We start from the raw sequence: 21689 nt of genomic DNA on the forward strand, positions 1-21689 counted from the left end.
GGAGAACCTCTTAAAGTAGGAAGTCTAGGGTATTTCGATATTTCTCACTGGAGAAGTGCCCTCCATAGTTGGATTGTTGCTGGCTAGACTGGGCTGCAGATTCTAAGCCCTGTCGAATTTCCAGGTTTTGATCCCTAGAATAGTCCCCGATTGTCAGCAGATGGGCAGTAATTAATAGCAAAGTTAGGAATATAGTGGCGGTCAGGATGAAACAAGCTGGTGGGTATGACAGGACTGAAGAAGCCAGGAGTTGACATCAGGATTCAGGAATGGAACCAGGCAACTATTCCAAGGAATGAGACAGGATCATAACATAGGAAGAAGCCTAAGATCAGGGTCAAAATTAGGAGTCAGTAGCAGAGTCAACATACAGGAACAAGAAGCAAAGCAAAGGATATAACTTAATCTGCAGGTCCAAGTCACTTTGAATAGTCTACCAATCACTTCCACAGTAGAGACCAAGAGAACCAAGGTCTGAAGGGACGTAGAGAGGCCACAGTGCACAGGAGAGTGTCTGAATTCTCTGTAACTGGGCTGAAACACCCATCAGAGCCATGGGCAGCAGCACAGACATGGCACAGGAAAGAGTACAGATAAGTAACATTAGGACATACAAATGCATTTTAATGTAGAATAAAAAATGAAAACGACACAAATATAACTCTTAGACTGCTCTCAGAAAAGGAGGGATAAAGATATGAGTTTTGCATATGTATGCTCATTCTTGACAACTTTTTAGAACGTCCACTTCATGTACAGTGGGGAAAAAAAGTATTTAATCAGCCATCAATTGTGCAAGTTCTCCCACTTAAAAAGATGAGAGAGGCCTGTAATTGACATCATAGGTAGACCACAACTATGAGAGTCAAAATGAGAAAAATCCAGAAAATCACCTTGTCTCATTTGGCAAGATTTATTTTGCAATTTATGGTGGAAAATAAGTATTTGGTCACCTAAAAATATGCAACATTTCTGGCTCTCACAGACCTGTAACTTCTTCTTTAAGAGGCTCCTCTGTCCTCCACTCATTATCTGTAGTAATGGCACCTGTTTGAACTTGTTATCAGTATAAAATACACCTGTCCGCAACCTCAAACAGTCACACTGCAAACTCCACTATGCTGAAGACCAAAGAGCTGTCGAAGGACACCAGAAACTAAATTGTAGCCCTGCCCCAGGCTGGGAAGACTGAATCTGCAAGAGGCAAGCAGCTTGGTGTGATGAAATCAACTGTGGGAGTAATAATAAGAAAATGGAAGACATACAAGACCACTGATAATCTCCCTCGATCTAGGGCTCCACACAAGGCCTCACCCCGTGGGGTCAAAATAATCATAATACTGTTGAGCAAAAATCCCAGAACCACACGTGGAGGCCTAGTGAATGACCTGCATAGAGCTGGGACCACCGTAACAACAGCTACCATCAATAGCACACTACGCCAAAAGGGAATCAGATCTTGCAGTGCCAGACGTGTCCCTCTGCTTAAGCTAGTACATGTCAGGGCCTGTCTGAAGTTTGGTAGAGAGTATTTGGATTATCCAAAAGAGTATTGGGAGAATGTCATATGGTCTGATGAAACCAAAGTAGAACTGTTTGGTAGAAACAAAACTCGTCCTGTTTGGAGGAGACCGAATGCTGAGTTGCATCCAATGAACACAATACCTACTGTGAAGCATGGGGGTGGCAACATCATACTTTGGGGCTGTTTCTCAGCAAAGAGACCAGGACGACTGATCCATGTACATGAAAGAATGAATGGGGCCATGTATCATGAGATTTTGAGTATAAACCTCCTTCCATCAGCAAGGGCATTGAAGATGAAACGTGGATGTGTCTTTCATCATAATAATGTTCTTAAGCACACCGCCAGGGCAATGAAGGAGTGGTTTCGTAAGAAGCATATGAAGGTCCTGGAGTGGCCTGGCCAGTCTCCAGATCTCAACCCCATAGAAACCCTTTGGAGGGATTTGAAAGTCTGTGTTGCCCAGCGACAGGCCCAAAACATCACTTCTCTAGAGGAGATCTGCATGGAGGAATGGGCCAACATATCACCAACAGTGTGTGCTAACCTTATGAAGATTTATAGAAAATGTTTGACCTCTGTCATTGCCAACAAAGGATATATAACAAAATATTGAGATGAACTTTTGTTAATGACCAAATACTTATTTTCTCCTTCGTCTCATTGGGGGATACAGGTACTGTGGGTGTATGCTACCGCCATCTGGAGGCTGACACTAAGTAAACAACACAAGGTTAGCTCCTCCTCCGCATACACCCTCGCCCCGATTACGGGCGGAAACCAGTTTTATGCTTAGTGTCTTTGGAGGCACACATGTCTGGGTTTCTCCAGACTTCTTCTTCTTTATTTTTTTATTTTTTTTTCTCTTTTTCCATGAAGATAAGACAGGGGCGACGGACCCTATTGAAAGGGGCCGATCTCCCCAAACCAACAACGGGTGAGCACGTGTTGAGTATCGTTTCCACGTATCCTTTCCTGCACCGTGGAACATATCTGGGCTATTTTCCCCAGACTTTTTTTTTTCCTTCTCTCTCTGGCTATGAAGATTAGATAGGGGCAACGGATCCTATTGAAAGGGTCCGATTTCCCCAAACCATCAACGGGTGAGCACGTGCGAGTGTCCCTCCACGTATCCTCTCCCGCGACTTGGGACATGATGCCGGACTTAGCACTGTCAACCCCTAGGTATAGAAACCATGGGCTTGTACAGAGGCACAAGACTAGTCCGTGCAGCCCCCACTGCTCCACCAACGCTAGACGGCGGTGCTGCAAGACGGTAGATGTTCCCTCTCCTCACCCCTGGAAGGAGGACGGAGCCAGGGTGCCTGCACCGTCCCGGATTTTCCACCCATTTTCCCCCTGTACCTGATCGGAAGAAGGCAGACAGCATCAGGAAGATGGCCAGGGAGGGCCCTGCGGTGTCCAGAGGGCCGGAGCCCTTATCTTCAGGCAGAACAGGAGGTGCATGCAGAAGTCCCAGCATAGCCCCCCTCCCCTCCCTTCCCTGGCCTCCCCCTCCCACAGCACAGTAATGTGGCTGCAGCAGTGGCGGCAGAGCGGACGCCGTGTCTGGCACCAATAAAACGCCGGCCCCGGCCTTTGGGATGCGGCGCCCGGCCCGCCCGCCGCCACCCCCGTCGCGGCCGGATGTCACAAATCCAGCCCGCGGCTTCGGCCGGTGGTAGGCCACAGCCGGATGTCCCGCCCTCCCGGCGTGACGTGACTTCTGGCGGCCCGCCCTCCGCAGCCTGGGCGGACGCCGGATAAATTGAGGCCCCGGCTTCGCCTCGGGTTAGGCCGCGACAGGAAATAATGGGCGGGCCGCCCGCAGCTGGACTGTGCAGCAGCAGAGGACGTGTGGGGGACACAGGACCGGGTAAGCGCGGGCCCGACGGGGTCAGGCCATGTACGCAAAGGTGCTCCCTCCTCCCCCCAACCCCTAGCAGGCGTGGAAGCCGGGTGGTTCAATATGGCTGGAAAAGGGAAGACGCACACATTCCTGTACGCTGCATTCATCGCCTGTAGGGCCTCATTTCCGCGGGCGCAGAGCAATAAACTATGCGAAGCCTGCGACTCTGAACGCGCCAAGGAGCCCTCCCCTGCGACCGAGCCCAGGGATTTTAATCCTCCGGAATGGGCCTTATGCTATCGCAGTCTATGGCATCATTTACAAAGGCGATCGAGTCTCTTCACACCCCGGATAGGGACAAGGATAGTGCCTCGCTGATCTGGGAGGGTTCCTCCACCTCACAAGAGCCTCCGGCCTGCAGGGGCCGCTCTCATTCCAGGCAGGCGCAAAGAAAGCGAACCCACAGAGCGTCTCCCGGCCCATCCGGTACCTCGGCATCCGTGAGTTCGGCATCACGCTCACCTTCACCAGTTGTCGGGAGCGAGCAGAGTTCAGATGATAACTCAGACGAGCCGCTGGACCTAGATGCCCCGGGGTGTCGAGAAACAATTGACAGCCTATCGATGCTGTTAATCAGACTCTGGAGATTGAGGATGACGTCACCTTGGCCGCAGGCCATAAGGTATGCTTCAAGCGGACTAAGCGACCGCATAGGGTGTTTGGCTCTCACCCAAAGTTTGAGGATATAGTGCAGGGTCACAGAGAACGGCCAGATAGGCGTTTCTCGGGCCAGAAGATGATAGAATCAAGATATCCGTTTGCGCCGCAGCTTTTTAAAAAATGGGCGGAGTCCCCAGTAGTGGAACCACTGGTGTCACGCTTGGCCTCGAAATCCGTGTTATCTGTACCGAGTGGTTCCTTTATCAAAGACCCCACTGATCGGCTCATAGAGAGTTTGGCTCACTCAGTTTTTGAAGCATCAGGATCAGTACTCTCTCCCTCGCTTGCGGCAACGTGGGTAGCCAAGGCTATGATGTCATGGTCAGAGTCAATGAACAGGGTCTTGCAGGATAGAGACCTGCCTTCAGAGGTATCAGAGATCGCAAGTCAAATCGCTATGGTTGATGACTACTTAATCAATGCTTCCTTGGATGAGGTCAATTGTGCGGCACTCGCGGCCGCGAACGCGGTAGCCATTAGGAGGGCCCTATGGTTAAGGACATGGCGGGCCGATTCTATTTCCAAGAAGTTGTTAACTTCCCTGCCTTATCAGAGTGGCCGCCTGTTCGGGGAGAAATTAGACCAGCTCATTTCCGATGCTACGGGGGGAAAAAGCAGCTTCCTCCCGCAACAAAGGGCCAAGCAGCCTTTTCGCCAAGCTCAGGCACGGTTTCAGGCCTTTTGCAACCCCGGGTGGACGGCAGCAGCTAGCTCTGCCGCTCCAGGTCGCTCCAACCAGGATAGGGAGCGACAGGTCTCATATAGAGCCAACCCATTGGGGAGAATGCGTGCTCATCAGCCCAGGGCAAGGGGAGCCAGGGTCCAGAAATTCTCAGCTAAATGACTCAGAGCACTGTTTAGGCTAAATCAGCAGAGTAGGCAGCCACCTGCTCTGCTTTCGCCAGGTCTGGATCACGATAGTGCGCGACTCATGGGTGGCGGAACTGGTGTCTGCAGGATACAAGATAGAGTTTTTCAGGTTTCCCCAAAACGATTTTTTCTGTCTCGGCTTCCCAAGGTGGAACCCCGGGCAAGGGCGTTGCTAGGGGCCATCGACTCACTCCAGCGCAACGGGGTCATTGTTCCCGTACCAGAGCACGAGAAAGGGCAGGGTTTTTATTCCAATCTGTTCGCGGTCCCCAAAAAGGATGGGACAATCAGGCCGGTTTTGGACCTGAAGCTCCTGAACAAGTTCATCAGGATCAAGCATTTCCGAATGGAAGCTCTCCGTTCAGTTATAGCGGCCATGGGTCAAGGGGAATACTTGGCCTTGATCGACATCCAGGATGCCTACCTGCACATCCCCATTTTTCCTGCGCATCAAAAGTTTCTGCGGTTTGCCATCAATGGCCGACATTTCCAGTTAGCAGCACTGCCCTTCGGGCTCGCCACCGCTCCCAGAGTGTTCACAAAGGTGATGGAAGTCATGATGGCCGTCTTACACTCTCGAGGCATAGTCGTCTTACCATACTTAGACAACCTCTTGGTGAAGGGCCCCTCATTTCGGGCTTGCGAGGAGAATGTCAACATCACGCTGGATACCCTCTCCCGCTTAGGGTGGTGCCGGCTATCCTCGCAGGTCAGACAGTCACTGGATTGGTGGACGAGCAGGTCCTCCCTTCTGCAGGGGAAACCCTTTCCCCCAGATCACTGGCTATTGGTCACAACCAACGCCAGCCTCCTTGGCTGGGTAGCAGTGTTTCGCCACCATGCCACCCAGGGACGATGGTCGCCGCAGGAGGCACACCTCCCGATCAACTTGTTGGAAATACGAGCAGTCCGGCTGGCACTGCAAACTTTTCAGCACCTTCTAGCAGGACGTCCCGTCCGAATTCAGTCGGACAGCGCCACGGCGGTGGCTTACATAAGTCATCAAGGGGGCACGCGCAGCAGAGCAACCATGCGCGAGGTAGGACACGTGCTTCGCTGGGCCGAGAGGAAGCATTCGGTAATATCGGCGGTCCATATCCCGGGCGTGGAAAATTGGGCGGCAGACTTCCTTAGCCGGCAAGGTGTCGCGTCGGGGGAATGGTCTCTGCACCCCGAGGTCTTCCAGCAGATTTGCCAACGGTGGGGAACACCGGATGTGGATTTGATGGCCTCCAGGGTGAACGCCAAGGTGCCCATGTTCGTCGCTCGGGCTTGGGACCCGCGAGCGATTGCAGTGGATGCGTTGGTTCTGCCATGGAACCAGTTTCGCCTTTCCTACTTGTTTCCCCCGCTGCCGCTGCTCCCGAGGGTCATCAAGAAGATCAAAACAGAAGGGGTTCCAGCGATTCTGCTGGCTCCAGACTGGCCCCGCCGAGCATGGTACACAGATCTAGTACAGCTGCTCGCCGACGTCCCTTGGCGACTGCCAGAGCGCCCAGATCTACTGTCCCAGGGCCCGATCTTCCACCTGAACTCAGGGGCCCTGTGTTTGACGGCATGGCCGTTGAATCTTGAATTCTGACCCAGGCTGGGTTCAGCCGCAATGTGGTAGCTACAATGATTAGCGCCCGGAAGGCTACCTCGGCGAGAATTTACCACCATACCTGGAAGGTCTTCTTCACTTGGTGTCGAGACTGTGTTTTTTCTCCACTGACATTTTCGATTACCAACATCCTAGCCTTTCTTCAGTCATGGCAAGACTGAGGTTTGGCCCCGAGCTCCCTTAGGAGACAGATATCGGCGTTGTCCATCCTGTTTCAGCGAAGAATTGCTACCAATATGCAGGTGAGGACTTTCATCCAGGGAGTCTCCCACTTGGTACCTCCCTATAGGGCGCCCCTGGACACCTGGGACCTTAATCTGGTTCTGAGTGTTCTGCAGGAAGCTCCTTTCGAACCACTTCAGGAGGTTCCTTTGTCGTACCTTTCCCGGAAGGTCGTATTTTTGGTAGCCATAACTTACATTTGGCGAGTCTCTGAGTTGGCGGCCTTGTCCTGCCGAGCACCGTGTCTCACCTTCCACAAAGGATAAGGTGGTGCTCAGACCAGCTCCCTCCTTTCTGCCAAAGGTCGTGTCCTCCTTCCACGTTAATGAAGATATTGTCTTGCCCTCGTTTTGTCCAGCACCGGTACATCGCGTGGAAAAGGCTCTTCATACGTTAGACTTGGTGAGAGCGCTCAGAAAGGTACGTGGCGCGGACTGCACCCTTTCGTCAGATGGACACGCTGTTCGTGCTCCCCGAAGGGCGCAGGAAGGGACTCACAGCCTCAAAATCGACCATAGCCAGATGGATCCGTCTAACTATTCAGGAGGCCTACCGCATCAGGGGTGCGCCAGTTCCAGCAGGGATCAGAGCACACTCTAGTCGGGCAGTGGGCGCCTCTTGGGCGCTTCGGCACCAGGCTTCAACAAGTGTGCAAGGCAGCAACCTGGCCCAGCTTGCACACGTTTACTAAACATTACAATGTCCATACTCAGGCGTCGTCAGATGCGAGCCTGGGTAGACGGATTCTCCAAGCAGCGGTGGCGCACCTTTAGACAGGAGGTGCATGTAGCTTGGATTGGTGAGTCAACTTCCCACCCAGGGACTGCTTTAGGACGTCCCACATTACCTGTGTCCCCCAATGAGACAAAGGAGAAACATGGATTTTTGTGAGTACTCACCGTAAAATCCTTTTCTCCGAGACGCTCATTGGGGGGACACAGCACCCACCCTGTTAGCCAAGTTGGCTCTGTTTTTATTTAATTAATGTGCATTTATTTGGTGATGTCAGGGTGGATCTTTTCCAGACAAATTGTTATCTGCATTAAGGCTGATTTTCGTTATTTCTCCGACTGCTTTTCCACTAAACTGGTTTCCGCCCGTAATCGGGGCGAGGGTGTATGCAGCGGAGGAGCTAACCTTGTGTTGTTTACTTAGTGTCAGCCTCTAGATGGCGGTAGCATACACCCACAGTACCTGTGTCCCCCAATGAGCGTCTCAGAGAAAAGGATTTTACGGTGAGTACTCACAAAAATCCATGTTTTAACCATAATTTGAAAAATTAATCTTGACAAAGCAGACAAGGTGATTTTCTGGATTTGTTTTCTCATTTTGTCTCTCATAGGTTTGGTCTACCTATGATGTCAATTACAGGCCTCTCTCATCTTTTTAAGTGGGAGAACTTGCACAATTTGTAGTTGACTAAATATTTTTTTCCTCCACTGTAAATTACCTAAATTTTCTGCTGAAGCCTCCCAAAAAGCAGATGTGGCAATGACAACTCTTCCTCAAGGATTTCCTTTTTTCCTGGATCCTCCAGGATGTTGAAGGAGAGTTGACAACCAAGAGTATGCGCCATTCATAGTTCTGGAGTACCATCTTTACAAAGTTTTGATTGCTTCTAGACCCAGATACAACACTGTTTCCAGATTATAATTGGCTAATAAATTATAAATACCAGTGTCAAGACTCAGCCAAGGGCCCACCAGTATTACGGACCCTGGGGGTCCACTGTTCAGCTACATGCAAATATTACATTACCCTCATTCACAAACCTATATAATGATAAACTGGGTAGTTTTTTAAATGAATGATGAGATTGTGAATCAAGTGTATTGGGCCAATTACTGGTCAGTAGGGAGCCCACTTATATACAGGGGCCTATCGGGAGATTCCCCTGTTCTCTGTGGACCAGCCCAAGACTGTCCAGGCTTACTTCTAATCTATAGAGGATTTGCTCCTCTAGGGAGCAAATTGCCAGATGCAGTGGAAAAACTCTTCTTTCATACACATCTTATTATGCGCAGCCCTCTTATTCTACATACTAAACAACAATCTTGATATCTGTTTCAGAGGTATTTCTACTACATGCACCAGGGGATTCAGAGCGAAATGCTGGCACCCCAGGAGAAGCAGCAGATGGACAGAATCTTAACAAGTGTTCTCAGCCAACTGCCGAAAAACGCAGCTCTGGAGAAATTGCTTCAACAAATAAAAGAAGAGATTGGCTATGATTATTACATGAGCCTTCGGAAAAGTATCGGTGAGCATCAATTCTTCATCTTCTGTCTCCTTAAAAAACGGAATCACATGCATATCATCATGGCATCTTTGGATGGGGCAGTAAACTTGTACTTATTCTGTTCATCTTATATATAATCTGTATGACATATAGCATTTGTAGATTAAAAGGAACCAAACTACGGGCAGCATGAATCAGAGCCTGGCTGTGCGACAGCATCCTGGCACCTATTTTTTTCTGAAACGTTTCGGCACCTCAGAGAGAACATAGTTCAAGAGTCCATCTAGGGTCAAGAGGGGGAGATGAACCCAGGGTCGTCCCCGGCTGAATTCTCACCTCCCCACTCCAGTTGACTGACAGGTCTGCCCAATGTGTGTGCTTAGGTAGAGACTTGTCAATCACCGGAAGCAGTGCGGGGATAATTTGTGCATTGGATTCATCTCGTCTCTCCCTATCATCCCTGGCCAATCCTCGTCTCCTCTTAGCTTCTCCTCCCAGTGCTTGATTGACAGTGGGGACCAGATTTGACATGTTGCAGCTGCCCCCGTCTCTGCTGGCAATCAAGTAGCTGAGAGCGTCACCGTCGCAATAAACTAAGGACTGTAAGTGCACTAATATGTCTTCCACTGAATTTGTGAGCCTAATTTGCATACAAATCAGGCACCAGATAGCGGAAAAATAGGTATCTGTTGAAATGCTTTGCACCACCTAATCATTACTTCTGATAATTTAAGGCAAAATTTATTTAGAAGATCCCTTTAATACTGGTGACCTATCCTTAGGCTAGGGTCACATGACGATTTTCTCTCCATCTGAAAAAAATGGTCCAATGTTAATCAGACTAATCAGAGTGTCACCAAAGTGGAATCCGATTTAGAGAGGAAAAAAAATTCTCCACCTTCTCTGCTATGTCAATCCATGAAAATCAGGCCACACTTGGATGACATCCGTGTGTGGAATTTTTTTCACTGACCCAACCTGTAGGCTTGAATTAGGTGGCATCTGATGCTCGGAGTCAAATTGTGCATGCTGCTATTTTTTTTCTTCCTCGGACCACTTGGTCTGCGGGAAAAAAATGGACATGTGCACAACCTCATAGACTAACTTGGAGAAGAGGGCTATCCGTGAAAACTACAGATAGCACTCATCCAATTTATACGATCGGTAGGTAAGGTAGATAGGTTATCATCAGATTGATGGCATGGCTGACTGACTCTCAGTAAACCCACAGATCAACCGAAGAGGCAGCAGCACACTGGAGCTAGTACAGCGCTGCACGTTGCATGGTGGCCATGAATGTTACTGCAGCTCTCTCTTATTCATGTGAATGGTAAGGCTTCTTTTACACTTACTGTGTTTTTGCTGGCCGTTTTTGCGGCCCCAATAGATTTCTATGGGGCCGCAAAATCGGCCGACAAAAATTAGTCGGAGCGCCGTGTGCCGTATGGCCGTGAGGGCCGTATCTGCGGTCATGAAAAAAGATCGAGCCTGCTCAATCTTTTTCACGGCTTATGGACATGGCCCCCATTGATAATCAATGGGGCTGCAAAAACAACGGAAGTTTGTTTTTGTGGTGCACCGTCACTTCCGGTTTTGCGGAACGCCAGTTTTTTTTTCCAATACTTCTTCCATAGTATCGGAAACTTGAAAAACGGTGACTGTGAAAATTGCAGCGATACTGCCCGCAAAAAAGGCCCTCAATAACGGGCCGCAAAAAAACCCGGTAAGTGTAAAAGAAGCCTAAAAGGCTATAGAGACACATTTAGGTCCGTCACACAAAGTACAGGACTTGCCTCAGTCTCGGTGCTCTACAACCCCTTTAATCAGTTGATTTTTGAGAATCCATATTAAAAGATTCTTTTGAAAACCAGACAACCTTCACATACAAGCAAAATATAGAAAAACTACAGGGCGCATATAATTGCCGTGCAGACATTTGCACAGACACATCCACATGTAGCTTTAGCATATCGGGAGTTAAGCGTGGCTCTGTTATTCCAGATTGCAGATTTTATTGGACTGTGACAATGCTTAGAAAACCAAAATAACTAAACCCGGGGATCCCATCAGCAGGACTCCCCATGTGTGGCTAATTTCCAGGGTCCTGTAATATAAATAGTAGCTCTTACCATGTCATATATACAGGTTTTTAATTCATTGCAGTGATAGAGCTTGCTTTCCCTGATGAGTACAGATTGACATGCAGCTTTATTAAATGCATTTACCCGCAGGTCCACAATTAATGCTGTGCCACCGTTGTTCGCCCCTGGCCTGTCCTGACAAATCGAGACTGACAGTGTAAATTCTGATTGATGAATCAATTACTAGGAAGGCTGATCAATCCCTAGACATGTAATTTTACTGCAGATTACACTTTATGATCTTTCAAAACCGAAATCAAGAAGTTGGATAAAGAATACTATAATCTCAAGGAGTATGAAAAATTCATAACCTTCAAGTCAATAGTCCGCCTGACCTATTTACTCAATTTGCTGCTCAATTTTTAATAGCAAGAACAAACTGATCAAATTATGGTAATCACCCATTTATCACATCATCCTGTTTCTTACAAGTGGAAATCAAATTGCGCTTTTGTTCAAAACCACAAATTAAAATGTTCCGTATTTTTGGACTATGAGATTTACTTTTTAGAAAGAAAATGTTTTGCTAAAAACAGTGTTCGTATTAGTGGCAGCTTCCTATGATGGAGAAGAATGCTGACACAGCGTCCTACTCAATCACTGAAAGAACTGTGCAGCTGCACAATTCTCCCTCTTCCAGCCCAACACTGATCAGTCTGATTGGTGCAGGGCAGGAGAGAAAGCTACCTGCCCATCTCCAAAGCTGCACGCATCCTGCAGGTCCTGACTAGCTAAAGAACCATTGAGATTATGTTATCAGTCCCATGCCAGGAAGGAACTTCAAAATGTGGTAATGTTTACACTTCACTTAAAATCAGTGTGTGTATGTAGCAGAGCTTTGTTTGAGTATGTGGGACAACTATGTGTGTATGTAGCAGAGCTGTGTGTATGTATGAAGCAGGGCTGTGTGTGTATGGGTATAGCAAAGCTGTGTGTATATAAAGAACTGTGTGTGTATGTAGCAGAGCTGTGTGTGTATTTGACAATTGTGAGTGTGTATGTAAAGCAGAACTGAGTGTGCATTTAGTGTGCATGCAGCAGTATTATGTATATCTGTGCACTGCAGATATACAGCACATCTGTGTGAATGTATGTGGTAGAGCTGTGTGTGTATGTAGCAGAGCATTGTATCACTCCCTATGTTAAACTCTGATGTGGCCACTCAGTTTATCATTTTACTTATACATTTCCAAAAGGAACATCAGAGGAACAGGACTATACAGAATTCTGAGAAGAATTACTACAGAATTATAGGGATAACAACAATGTAATAAACAGATAAGTCAGGAGATCTGAAATTTGGACACCTTACCACTAGTGATGAGCGAGTATACTCGTTGCTCGGGTTTTCCCAAGCATGCTCGGGTGTCCTCAGAGTATTTTGGTGTAAGGGGAGCCAGGGCCATAGTCGTGGCTGACAATGGTTGCTCAATCACGCCCCGCTCCCCTGCCACATGCACACAGTGTCTCCTTTGCAGCATACTTTTTTTCCGCTTTCGGATCCATCAGGTTCCTCTTTGATTTGCTGAGGATTTCCTCCTGACGGTTTCATAGAAAGAGAGACAGAGTCCAGTTCAAACTTAAAATAAACAATTTTACTTGTTTCCATTCTCAGTACGTCCAGTTCAGTCACAGAGGCAACATAGGGTTCATCACAGAGTACATCCTTTTCTCTCCCTATACTTTTCCTCACTTCTTCCGGAATGTCCCAGGGTCGTACTGACTCGTTCAGTACCGCAGAGTTCCTTCTGGTCAGCCTCACTAACTTCGGGAATTCCCTTGTTCGTTTTGCCCCAGACATAAGGGCATCTGCCCACATAGTTTGCTGCCACATATTTCAGCTGCACTGCATTTCTTTGCTACTGTGACCTTCAGCCCACAGGCCCTGGATGACTGGGCTACTGGCTTAAACGTTACGTTGCCAACTGCCCCGTCTGGGCTCTCAGGCCCTACTGACTAAAATGGGGGAAGCTCACAGACTTACCCACAGTTGGCCCCTCCTATGTTAACTATTCCCTACCCTAATCTATTAGTGCTTATGTGTCCCCATCTAGTGAGCTAACTTAAGTACTGCACTTTCCCTACAATATATATATTTACACATTACACTACACAGTCGCAGCATTGCAAAACATACATGACATAACACGAACACGGGCAAGGGGAGTGGGGCACCACTTAGCCTTGGCCGACCCCTTACATTAGCATGCTCGGCGATTTAGTTTGTGTCGACGCAGCTGCATGATTTGCGGCTGCTGGACAGGCTGAATATATGTGAGGAATGCCTGTTTGCTAGGGAATCCCCACATGTATTCAGGCTGTCTAGCAGCCATAAGTCATGCAGCTGGTTCGAAACAAGACACAAACTAAACCTCCGAGCACGCAAAAATACTCAGGACACCCGAGCATTCTCGGGAAAACCCGAGCAACGAGTATACTCGCTCATCACTACTTACTAGATCTTTCCTTGAAGTGTTGCCTGTTATGAGCTATTGGGTAGTTGTTAACTATATTTAATAAAAACGTTTTTGGAGAACAAATGTTTTTTTGGAATAAAAGAACACATGAAATCCCCAGAGACAGTGGGAACAAGATTCTCTATAGACATGAAGAAAGTGAAAGGTCATCTGGGAGTATAGCAAGACACCACAATCCTCCCGATCACAAGCTTCCAGTGTAGGGCTCCATTGTGTTATAAAGTAGTCCTACTTTATGCAGTTTAGCTCCATGTTTAAAGCAGAGAGTCAGGCAATTTAATTCTTTATTGTCGATGCTAGATTATATAATGGGTCATAAAGGCACAATTTAATCGTATGCAGTTTGGCTGCCTACGCTGCCTGCAAAGCTCATCTGTGTTGTAATATTGCTTCCCTGTGTTCAGAGATGTGCGGTAATCATATTCGCACAAAGCCCTGTATGCAATCCCAGACACTGAGAACCGTGATCACATCCCACAGCTGTTCTCTGTTAGCACATGGTAGAAAAATGATGATAAAAACCATAAAATATTTCTAAAAGGGGTTGTCTACTTTAGCTTTATGTGAAACAAATGTGTTGGGGCTAGGAGTTTGCAGAACTTTCTAATATGTATTACACTTGAAGAAATCGAAGGACAGTGGGTTAAATCATCCCACTGCACTAATATAACAAATTAAAGGGAACCTGTCACCCCATTTCTGGCCTATCAGATGCGGCCACAGCCATCAGGGGCTTAGCTACAGCATTCTGTAATGCTGTAGCTAAGCCCCCAATGAAACCTGAAAGATAAGAAAAACACGTTAGATTATACTCACTGGGGCGTGGAGTCGGGTGCAGTGGGTGTCGCGGTCCGGCGCCTCCCATCTTCATATGATGATGTCCTCCTCCTTGCTTCTCCCTCGGCTCCTGCGCACGCGTACTTTATCTGCCCTTTTGAGGGCAGAGTAAAGTACCCCAGTGCGCAGGGGCCGGTAATGTCAGAGAGGTCCGGCGCCTGCGCACTGCAGTACTCTGCTCTGCCCTCAAAAGGGCAGATAAAGTACGCGTGCGCAGGAGCCGAGGGAGAAGCAAGGAGGAGGACATAATCGTATGAAGATGGGAGGCGCCGGACGGGAAGGCGACACCCATCAGACCGGACCGAACGCCGGGGTGAGTATAATGTAACTGTTTTCTTATCTTTCAGGTTTCATCTGGGGCTTATCTACAGCAATACAGAACGCTGTAGATAAGCCACTGATGGCTGTGGCCGCAGGTGATAGTCCAAAAGTGGGGTGACAGACTCCCTTTAAACTAAAAAGGACAACGTGCAGAATGCAAAAAAATCACTGTAAAAGATATACATTTTTATTGAGCCTCATTAAAAATATAAACGATAAAAAATGCCAAAAATATTAATACATGGAAAACAAGATGGTGGATGAGCCAAAAAGGTACATATTGCACATACAGTGGGTACGGAAAGTATTCAGACCTCTTTAAATTTTTCACTCTTTGTTTCATTGCAGCCATTTGGTAAATTCAAAAAAGTTCATTTTTTTCTCATTAATGTACACTCTGCATCCCAACTTGACTGAAAAAAATAGAAATGTTTGCAAATTTATTAAAAAGGAAAAACTGAAATATCACATGGTCCTAAGTATTCAGACCCTTTGCTCAGTATTGAGTAGAAGCACCTTTTGAGCTAGTACAGTCATGAGTCTTCTTAGGAATGATTCAATAAGTTTTTCACACCTGGATTTGGGGATCCTCTGCCATTCTTCCTTGCAGATCCTCTCCAGTTCCGTCAGGTTGGATGGTGAACTTTGGAGGACAGCCATTTTCAGGTCTCTCCAGAGATGCTCAATTGGGTTTAGGTCAGACCTCTGGCTGGGCCAGTCAAGAATAGTCACAGAGTTGTTCTGAAGCCACTCCTTTGTTATTTTAGATGTGTGCTTATGGTCATTGTCTTGTTGGAAGGTGAACCTTCGGCCAAGTCTGAGGTCCAGAGCACTCTGGAAGAGGTTTTCATCCAGGATATCTCTGTACTTTGTCGCATTCATGTTTTCTTCAATTGCAACTAGTCGTCCTATCCCTGCACCTGGAAATCACCCCCATAGCATGATGCTGCCACCACCAACACCACCATGTTTAACTGTTGGGATTGTATTGGGCAGGTGATGAGCAGTGCCTGGTTTTCTCCACTCATACCGCTTAGAATTATCACCAAAAATTTCTATCTTCATCTCATCAGACCAGAGAATCTTATTTCTCACAGTCTGGGAGTCCTTCATGTGATTTTTTAGCAAACTCTATGAGGGCTTTCATATATATTGCACTGAGGAGAGGCTTCCGTTGGGCCACTGTGCCATAAAGGCCCGACTGGTGGAGGGCTGCAGTGATAGTTGACTTTGTGGAACTTTCTCCCATCTCCCTACTGCATCTGTGGAGCTCAGCCACAGTGATCTTGGGGTTTCTCTTTACCTCTCTCACCAAGGCTCTTCTCCCATGATCTCTCAGGTTGACTGGATGGCCAGGTATAGGAAAACTTCTGGTGGTCTCAAACTTCTTCCGTTTAAGGATTATGGAGGCCACTGTGCTCTTAGGAACCTTGAGTACTTCAAAAATTCATTTGCAACCTTGGCCAGATGTGTGCCTTGCCACATTTCTGTCTCTGAGCTCCTTGGCCAGTTCCTTTGACCTCATGATTCTCATTTGGTCTGACATGCACTGTGAGCTGTGAGGTCTTATATAGACAGGTGTGTGCCTTTACAAATCAAGTCCTATCAGGCTATTTAAACACAACTGGACTCAAATGAAAGAGTAGAACCATCTCAAGGAGGATCACAAGGAAATGGTCAGCATGTGACTTAAATATGAGTGTCTGAGCAAAGGGTCTGATTACTTATGACCATGTGATATTTTAAGTTGTCCTTTAATAAATTTTCAAAAATGTCTACATTTGTTTTGTTTTCAGTCAACATGGGGTGCAGAGTGTACATTAATGAGCATAAAATGAACTTTGTTGAATTTACCAAACGGCTGCAATGAAACAAAGAGTGAAAATTTTAAAGTGATCTGAATACTTTCCGTACCCACTGTATATAGAAGGAATGACAATGAAACACTGAGGAATCACAGGCAAAAAATACATGTGTAGAGAGTCGAAATAACGTCAAATCAACTAATATTATAGAGCAAGGAAGAAGGATTAATAATAAGGTCCCTGTGGACAAAATCAATAATGCCCTGGTACTGTAAACATTCCAAACAGTGTCCAGAAGTGTAGCAAAGAGGGCACAGGCTCACCAACCATCCACCTGACGAGCGTTTCACCACAGCTTCATCTGGGGAACATGCAAATCTTCCTATTAATTTCTACAAACAAAACAACTCGATGTTTATATGTTCAGGAATTTGAGCTTTTTTTTCGGCTATGTGCAGATGAAGTCTTTTCTGGGGGGTTAATTCTGAAATCTGCTAGAAAAAGTGAGTAATAAAAGCTAAAAAGAATGAACAAATGTATGGCAGTGTAAAACCGATTTGCTGCTCATATATTCAGTCTTTTTAGCTTTTTTTTAACATCTTCACATTTGTAAATCCACAAATTGGTTAAAACTGACCTGACTGTTCTTTCAGGTGGCTTCCGGCTGGAAGCAGCTCACTATTTTATACATACATGTAGAAAAAAAAACAGTAGTGGCAAAAGCACAGCAAAAAATGACTGCAAAGATACCAAAAAAGACGCTTTAGTAAAAACACCGTTGGCTGAACATTCCTAGAATGCCCTATCTCATATTTTATGATTTATGATATTGTCTATGGACCTATAAATGTAAGCACCCCCATGAACCATGGACTTGCAGAATCTTAGCGTTAAGATAGAAGAATTGTAGCATTGTAGTACCTTAGCATAGCTAACGTCTGGTCATTGGCAAACATTGGCCCATTTTGGCAGAACTGATTCAAATTGGCATGAAAATGCTAAAAGTCACAAAACTTTCAAAACTTTTACACAATGTTTTGGAGTAAAAACTTTCATGAGTCGGCCCCCTAGAGTTTCGCCCAGCAGCTGATCATCACATGCTCCTCCAGAAGAATTACCATGTGCAATGCGTTAAACTGGGCATCTTGGGGCTGGAGGGATTACCACGTGTCTGCGCTTACCTTCCCATAACATTTTCATCTGCAATAAGGAATTAGAGAAGCAACTGTTGAATCTTAAGCCGCTCACCTTCCCGGTAAAGATGCCATGTATTTTCACTTCTCTCCTGCCAGCCTGAATCGTGCATGATCATACAGAGAATGGGTTTGTAATAACGAAGGAGAATATGTAGCACAGAATACACGATTTAATCAAATGTGGTTGGAAAGAGATTTTCAGCCTTGCATAGTAATAAAAGCTAAACCCAATTGTTTCCACTCTTGAGCATGAAATCTTATAGAGTTCATGATGGATCATTGTGAATGGGAAGATGTGGAATACCTGAGGCTGTAATGCACCACATTGTAATATTTCTTTTCATCTTTCTTATACGTGCATGTTATGTCTCGTGTAGATCAACCTGCAAAGATATTGTGGATTATTATGAATGTTAGGACATGGAATATGAGTCCATAATACGCCAATATTCCCGGACCGCTATTATTGCATCTTGCCATATGAGGGTTTGTGTGATCTTGCAGCAAACCTGCATAATCCCATAGCAGGAGAGAAGGAAGAATTTGACAGAAGCATAGAAGGACGCATACAGTAATGAGCAAAATAGGCTAACAATATTGAGCCTAAAATCTTACCGTGACCAGGGAACATTAAGAGCACCTTTGTGCATCCAGTCCATCTTGAAGATGTGCTCAATCCAGAGTCATATACAAAATATCTCCCGACTGCTGATAAAGTTTGTGGGTGTGACACAAGTTGAAATATACCAATTGAAAGGTTAAAGGGATACTGTCAGCGGGTAGGGCCAACACCTTTCAGCCCTCTGTTACAGGATTCTGTATATATGTATACTAATAGATCACAGACTGAACATGAATCAACAGTGTGATGCAGCAGCAAAAAAAGCTAATACAATTCTGGGATGTAATAACAGAAGCATACAGTCTAGATCACAAGAAGTCATTATTGCTCTCTACTCCTCTTTGGTCAGACCTCATCTGGAATACTGTGTCCAGTTTTGGTCACCACATTTTAAAAAAGACATCAACAAACTGGAGCAAGTTCAGAGAAGAGTGACCAGAATGGTGACCGGTCTGCAAACCATGTCCTATGAGGAACAGTTACAGGATTTGGGAATGTTTAGCTTGCAAAAAAAGAGTGAGAGGAGACTTAATAGCTGTCTACAAATATCACAAGGGCTGTCATAGTGTAGAGAGATCATCTTTATTCTCATTTGCACAAGGAAAGACTAGAAGCAGTGGGATGAAATTGAATGGGAGGATACAGATTAGATATTAGAAAAAACTTTTTGACAGTGTGGGTGATAAGTGAGTGGAACAGGCTGCCACAAGAGATGGAGAGTTCACCTTCAATGGAAGTCTTCAAACAGAGGCTGGACAGACATCTGTCTGGGATGATTTAGTGAATCCTGCTTTGAGCAGGGGGTTGGACCAGATGACCCAGGAGGTCCCTTCCAACTCTACTATTCTATGACTCTATGTCCCTAATCCTCTGCAAGGCATAAAAAAGAGCTTTTATTATACCCACAGATGGTGCAGTCCGGTCCGATTGGCGTCTCTGGCCTCCTCTCTTCTTACGATCACCATCCTCCTTCCCTGCTTCACATGGGTGACATGTACAATGTCATCCACACAGTGTCCTCCATTGCGTTCCTGTACAGACTCTCTTCTCTCTGCCATGCCAAAACTGTAGTGTGCATGCGCTGGCTTTACCTTTGGGTCATCAGTGCTCTTTATCCTTTCCCCGTGCATATATACTACTGTACTTTGTTCTGCGTCATCCACATGAAGCAAGGAAGGAGGACAGCGACCGCAAGAAGAGAGGAGGCACCGGATCAAGACCAGACACTCCCATCGGAAAGGACCGCCACATCTGGAGGTATAATAAAAGCTATTTCTTGCACCTTGCGGTGCTGATAGGGAACATACAGACAGCATCCCAGAATGCTGTAACAGAGGGCAGAAAGATGCTGTCTTTATATGGGGAAACCCTGGTGACAGGTTCCCTTTAAAGGTTTGTCAAGCAGAACAATAATATGCTCCATTGTGTGTGGCCTTTATTAAAGGGAATTTGTCATCTGATACATGCTGCCAAAACTGTGGGCATCATGTATCAGCTGTAATGACACCTAAGGTGTCACTGGCGCTGCCTAGGGGGCGCTATCAGGGGACGCATGAATGAGCGCAGGGAGTGCAGGCAGAAGGCACGCAGTGCACAAGGACCTGAGACTAGAGTAGTGAGCTCAGGAACTGGCACTAAGCGACCACGTGACCAGGGGGCGGAGCCACCACACGTGAGTGCAGGGAAGGACACTAATTACGCAGAGCACATGGCAAAGACAGTAAACGTGGTCAAGGAGAGCTGAGAGTCAGAAGCCAGACAAACGCGCAGTACCTGGGAACAAGACAGAATAAACGGGGACAAGTCAAGGGGGTCAGATAAAAAGGAGAGATAGAGCAGTACAAAAGCAGGATACAGAGGCAGAAGTCAGGGGACAAACCGGGTCATACACAGCAAGGCACACAAGCACACGTTTAAGGATGAGTCACCTGGGTCAGCAACCACTAACCGAGTATACGGAAGTATCACCGACACTAAATCCAGGTACTGCCAACATTAAATAGCCGCCCCAAAACCAAAGAGAGGCGGACTGAATTAACCCTGACCTGACCAGGATGGAGGCAGAACTATCCTGTCCAGAGTCATGACATCAGCCACTGGCTGTAGTGCATCGTGTATCAGCCATTGGCTGTAGTGTCCCAGTCATGTATGTGTGTCTCTAAAACACTGCAGCATTTCAGAGAAAAACCTACTTTTGATAGCCGCTGGGGATCGAGCTGCGCAGGTGACTAGTCATACAGGCAGGTCCCTGTCTGGCAGAGGTTTGCCAGTCATTGTCAGCAGGCAGGGAGAATCCCCTGGGGGCTCGCCTATACGACTAGTGCACAGTGCGGCTCAGTCCACAGCAGCTATTTAAAGTATGTTTTTGTCTGAAATACCACATCATTTCAGAGACAAACATACATGGCTGTGATCCGACAGCCAGCGGCTGATACATGCTGCCCATGATTTGGGTAGCAAACATGAGCTGACAGATTCCCTTTAAGGCTCTGTTCAAACCTGTGCTTTTTGTTCCGTTGTTTTAAGAAAAGAAAAATGGAATTCTTATTAAATTCTGGAGCCACAGACAGAGGAAGGCTTCTCCCTCTCTGCACACAGACCACTCTGTAGTGTCCCACCTGGATACATGGAAGTCTGTGCACACTGCCAGACTCCCAAACACTCACTCCCATGTGCTAAACACACTTTGATTTCATAGCCTGTAACCACATCTACAGGTGAGGTATGAATCGCATGGGCTGGTCACATGGTCATGACCTCACTGCAGGTCCTGAAACTCACAACCACACAGGCTTCATTAGGTATTCAGACACACCCCTTGGGTGGGTATGTAGGTGACTGGACCCACCCATCTCTCCAAGTCACCTGGAAGCCTCCCAATGTAGAGCAAAATCCTCAGCAGTAGATCTGCTGAGCAAAATACACCCAGGCTTCCATCACAGGGCCACCCACCTCTGCGATACATACCGCCTATCAATCACATGACCAGTCGCCATGCCACACTTGGTAGAAAGGCAATATGAGCAATTGTAAGTGCACAGTGTTATATAATATGATGATTGCAATATATTAATAGGAAACAAATTTTGATGGGATTGCTTCTTTCAAGATGATTACAATATATTAAGAGGATAAAAAATTGGATGAGAGGAGGAAGAGTGCTTCTTTAAGGGTCTTTCTTCGGGGTTTAAATAGAAACATAGTCTAGTCATGTGCAGACAGGTCGTTATTCGTATCATCTTTCCAAAATCTAAAGGTACTG

The 21689-nt window shown here is 46.6% G+C and overlaps 1 protein-coding gene across 1 annotated transcript in view; it reads left to right on the top strand.

Annotated features, from left to right (window-relative positions):
* DNAH3 (dynein axonemal heavy chain 3) overlaps positions 1 to 21689 on the top strand; it is a 389800-nt gene that overhangs the window by 22307 nt on the left and 345804 nt on the right. The window contains exon 6 of the mRNA XM_073543189.1: positions 8860 to 9049. Within this exon, the coding sequence (XP_073399290.1) occupies positions 8860 to 9049 (190 nt within the window). The remainder of the gene's footprint in view (positions 1 to 8859; positions 9050 to 21689) is intronic.

Source organism: Dendrobates tinctorius, unplaced genomic scaffold, assembly GCF_039654945.1.
Source record: "Dendrobates tinctorius isolate UK_male_01 unplaced genomic scaffold, ASM3965494v1 ptg000129l, whole genome shotgun sequence".
Taxonomy (NCBI): Eukaryota; Metazoa; Chordata; class Amphibia; order Anura; family Dendrobatidae; genus Dendrobates; species Dendrobates tinctorius.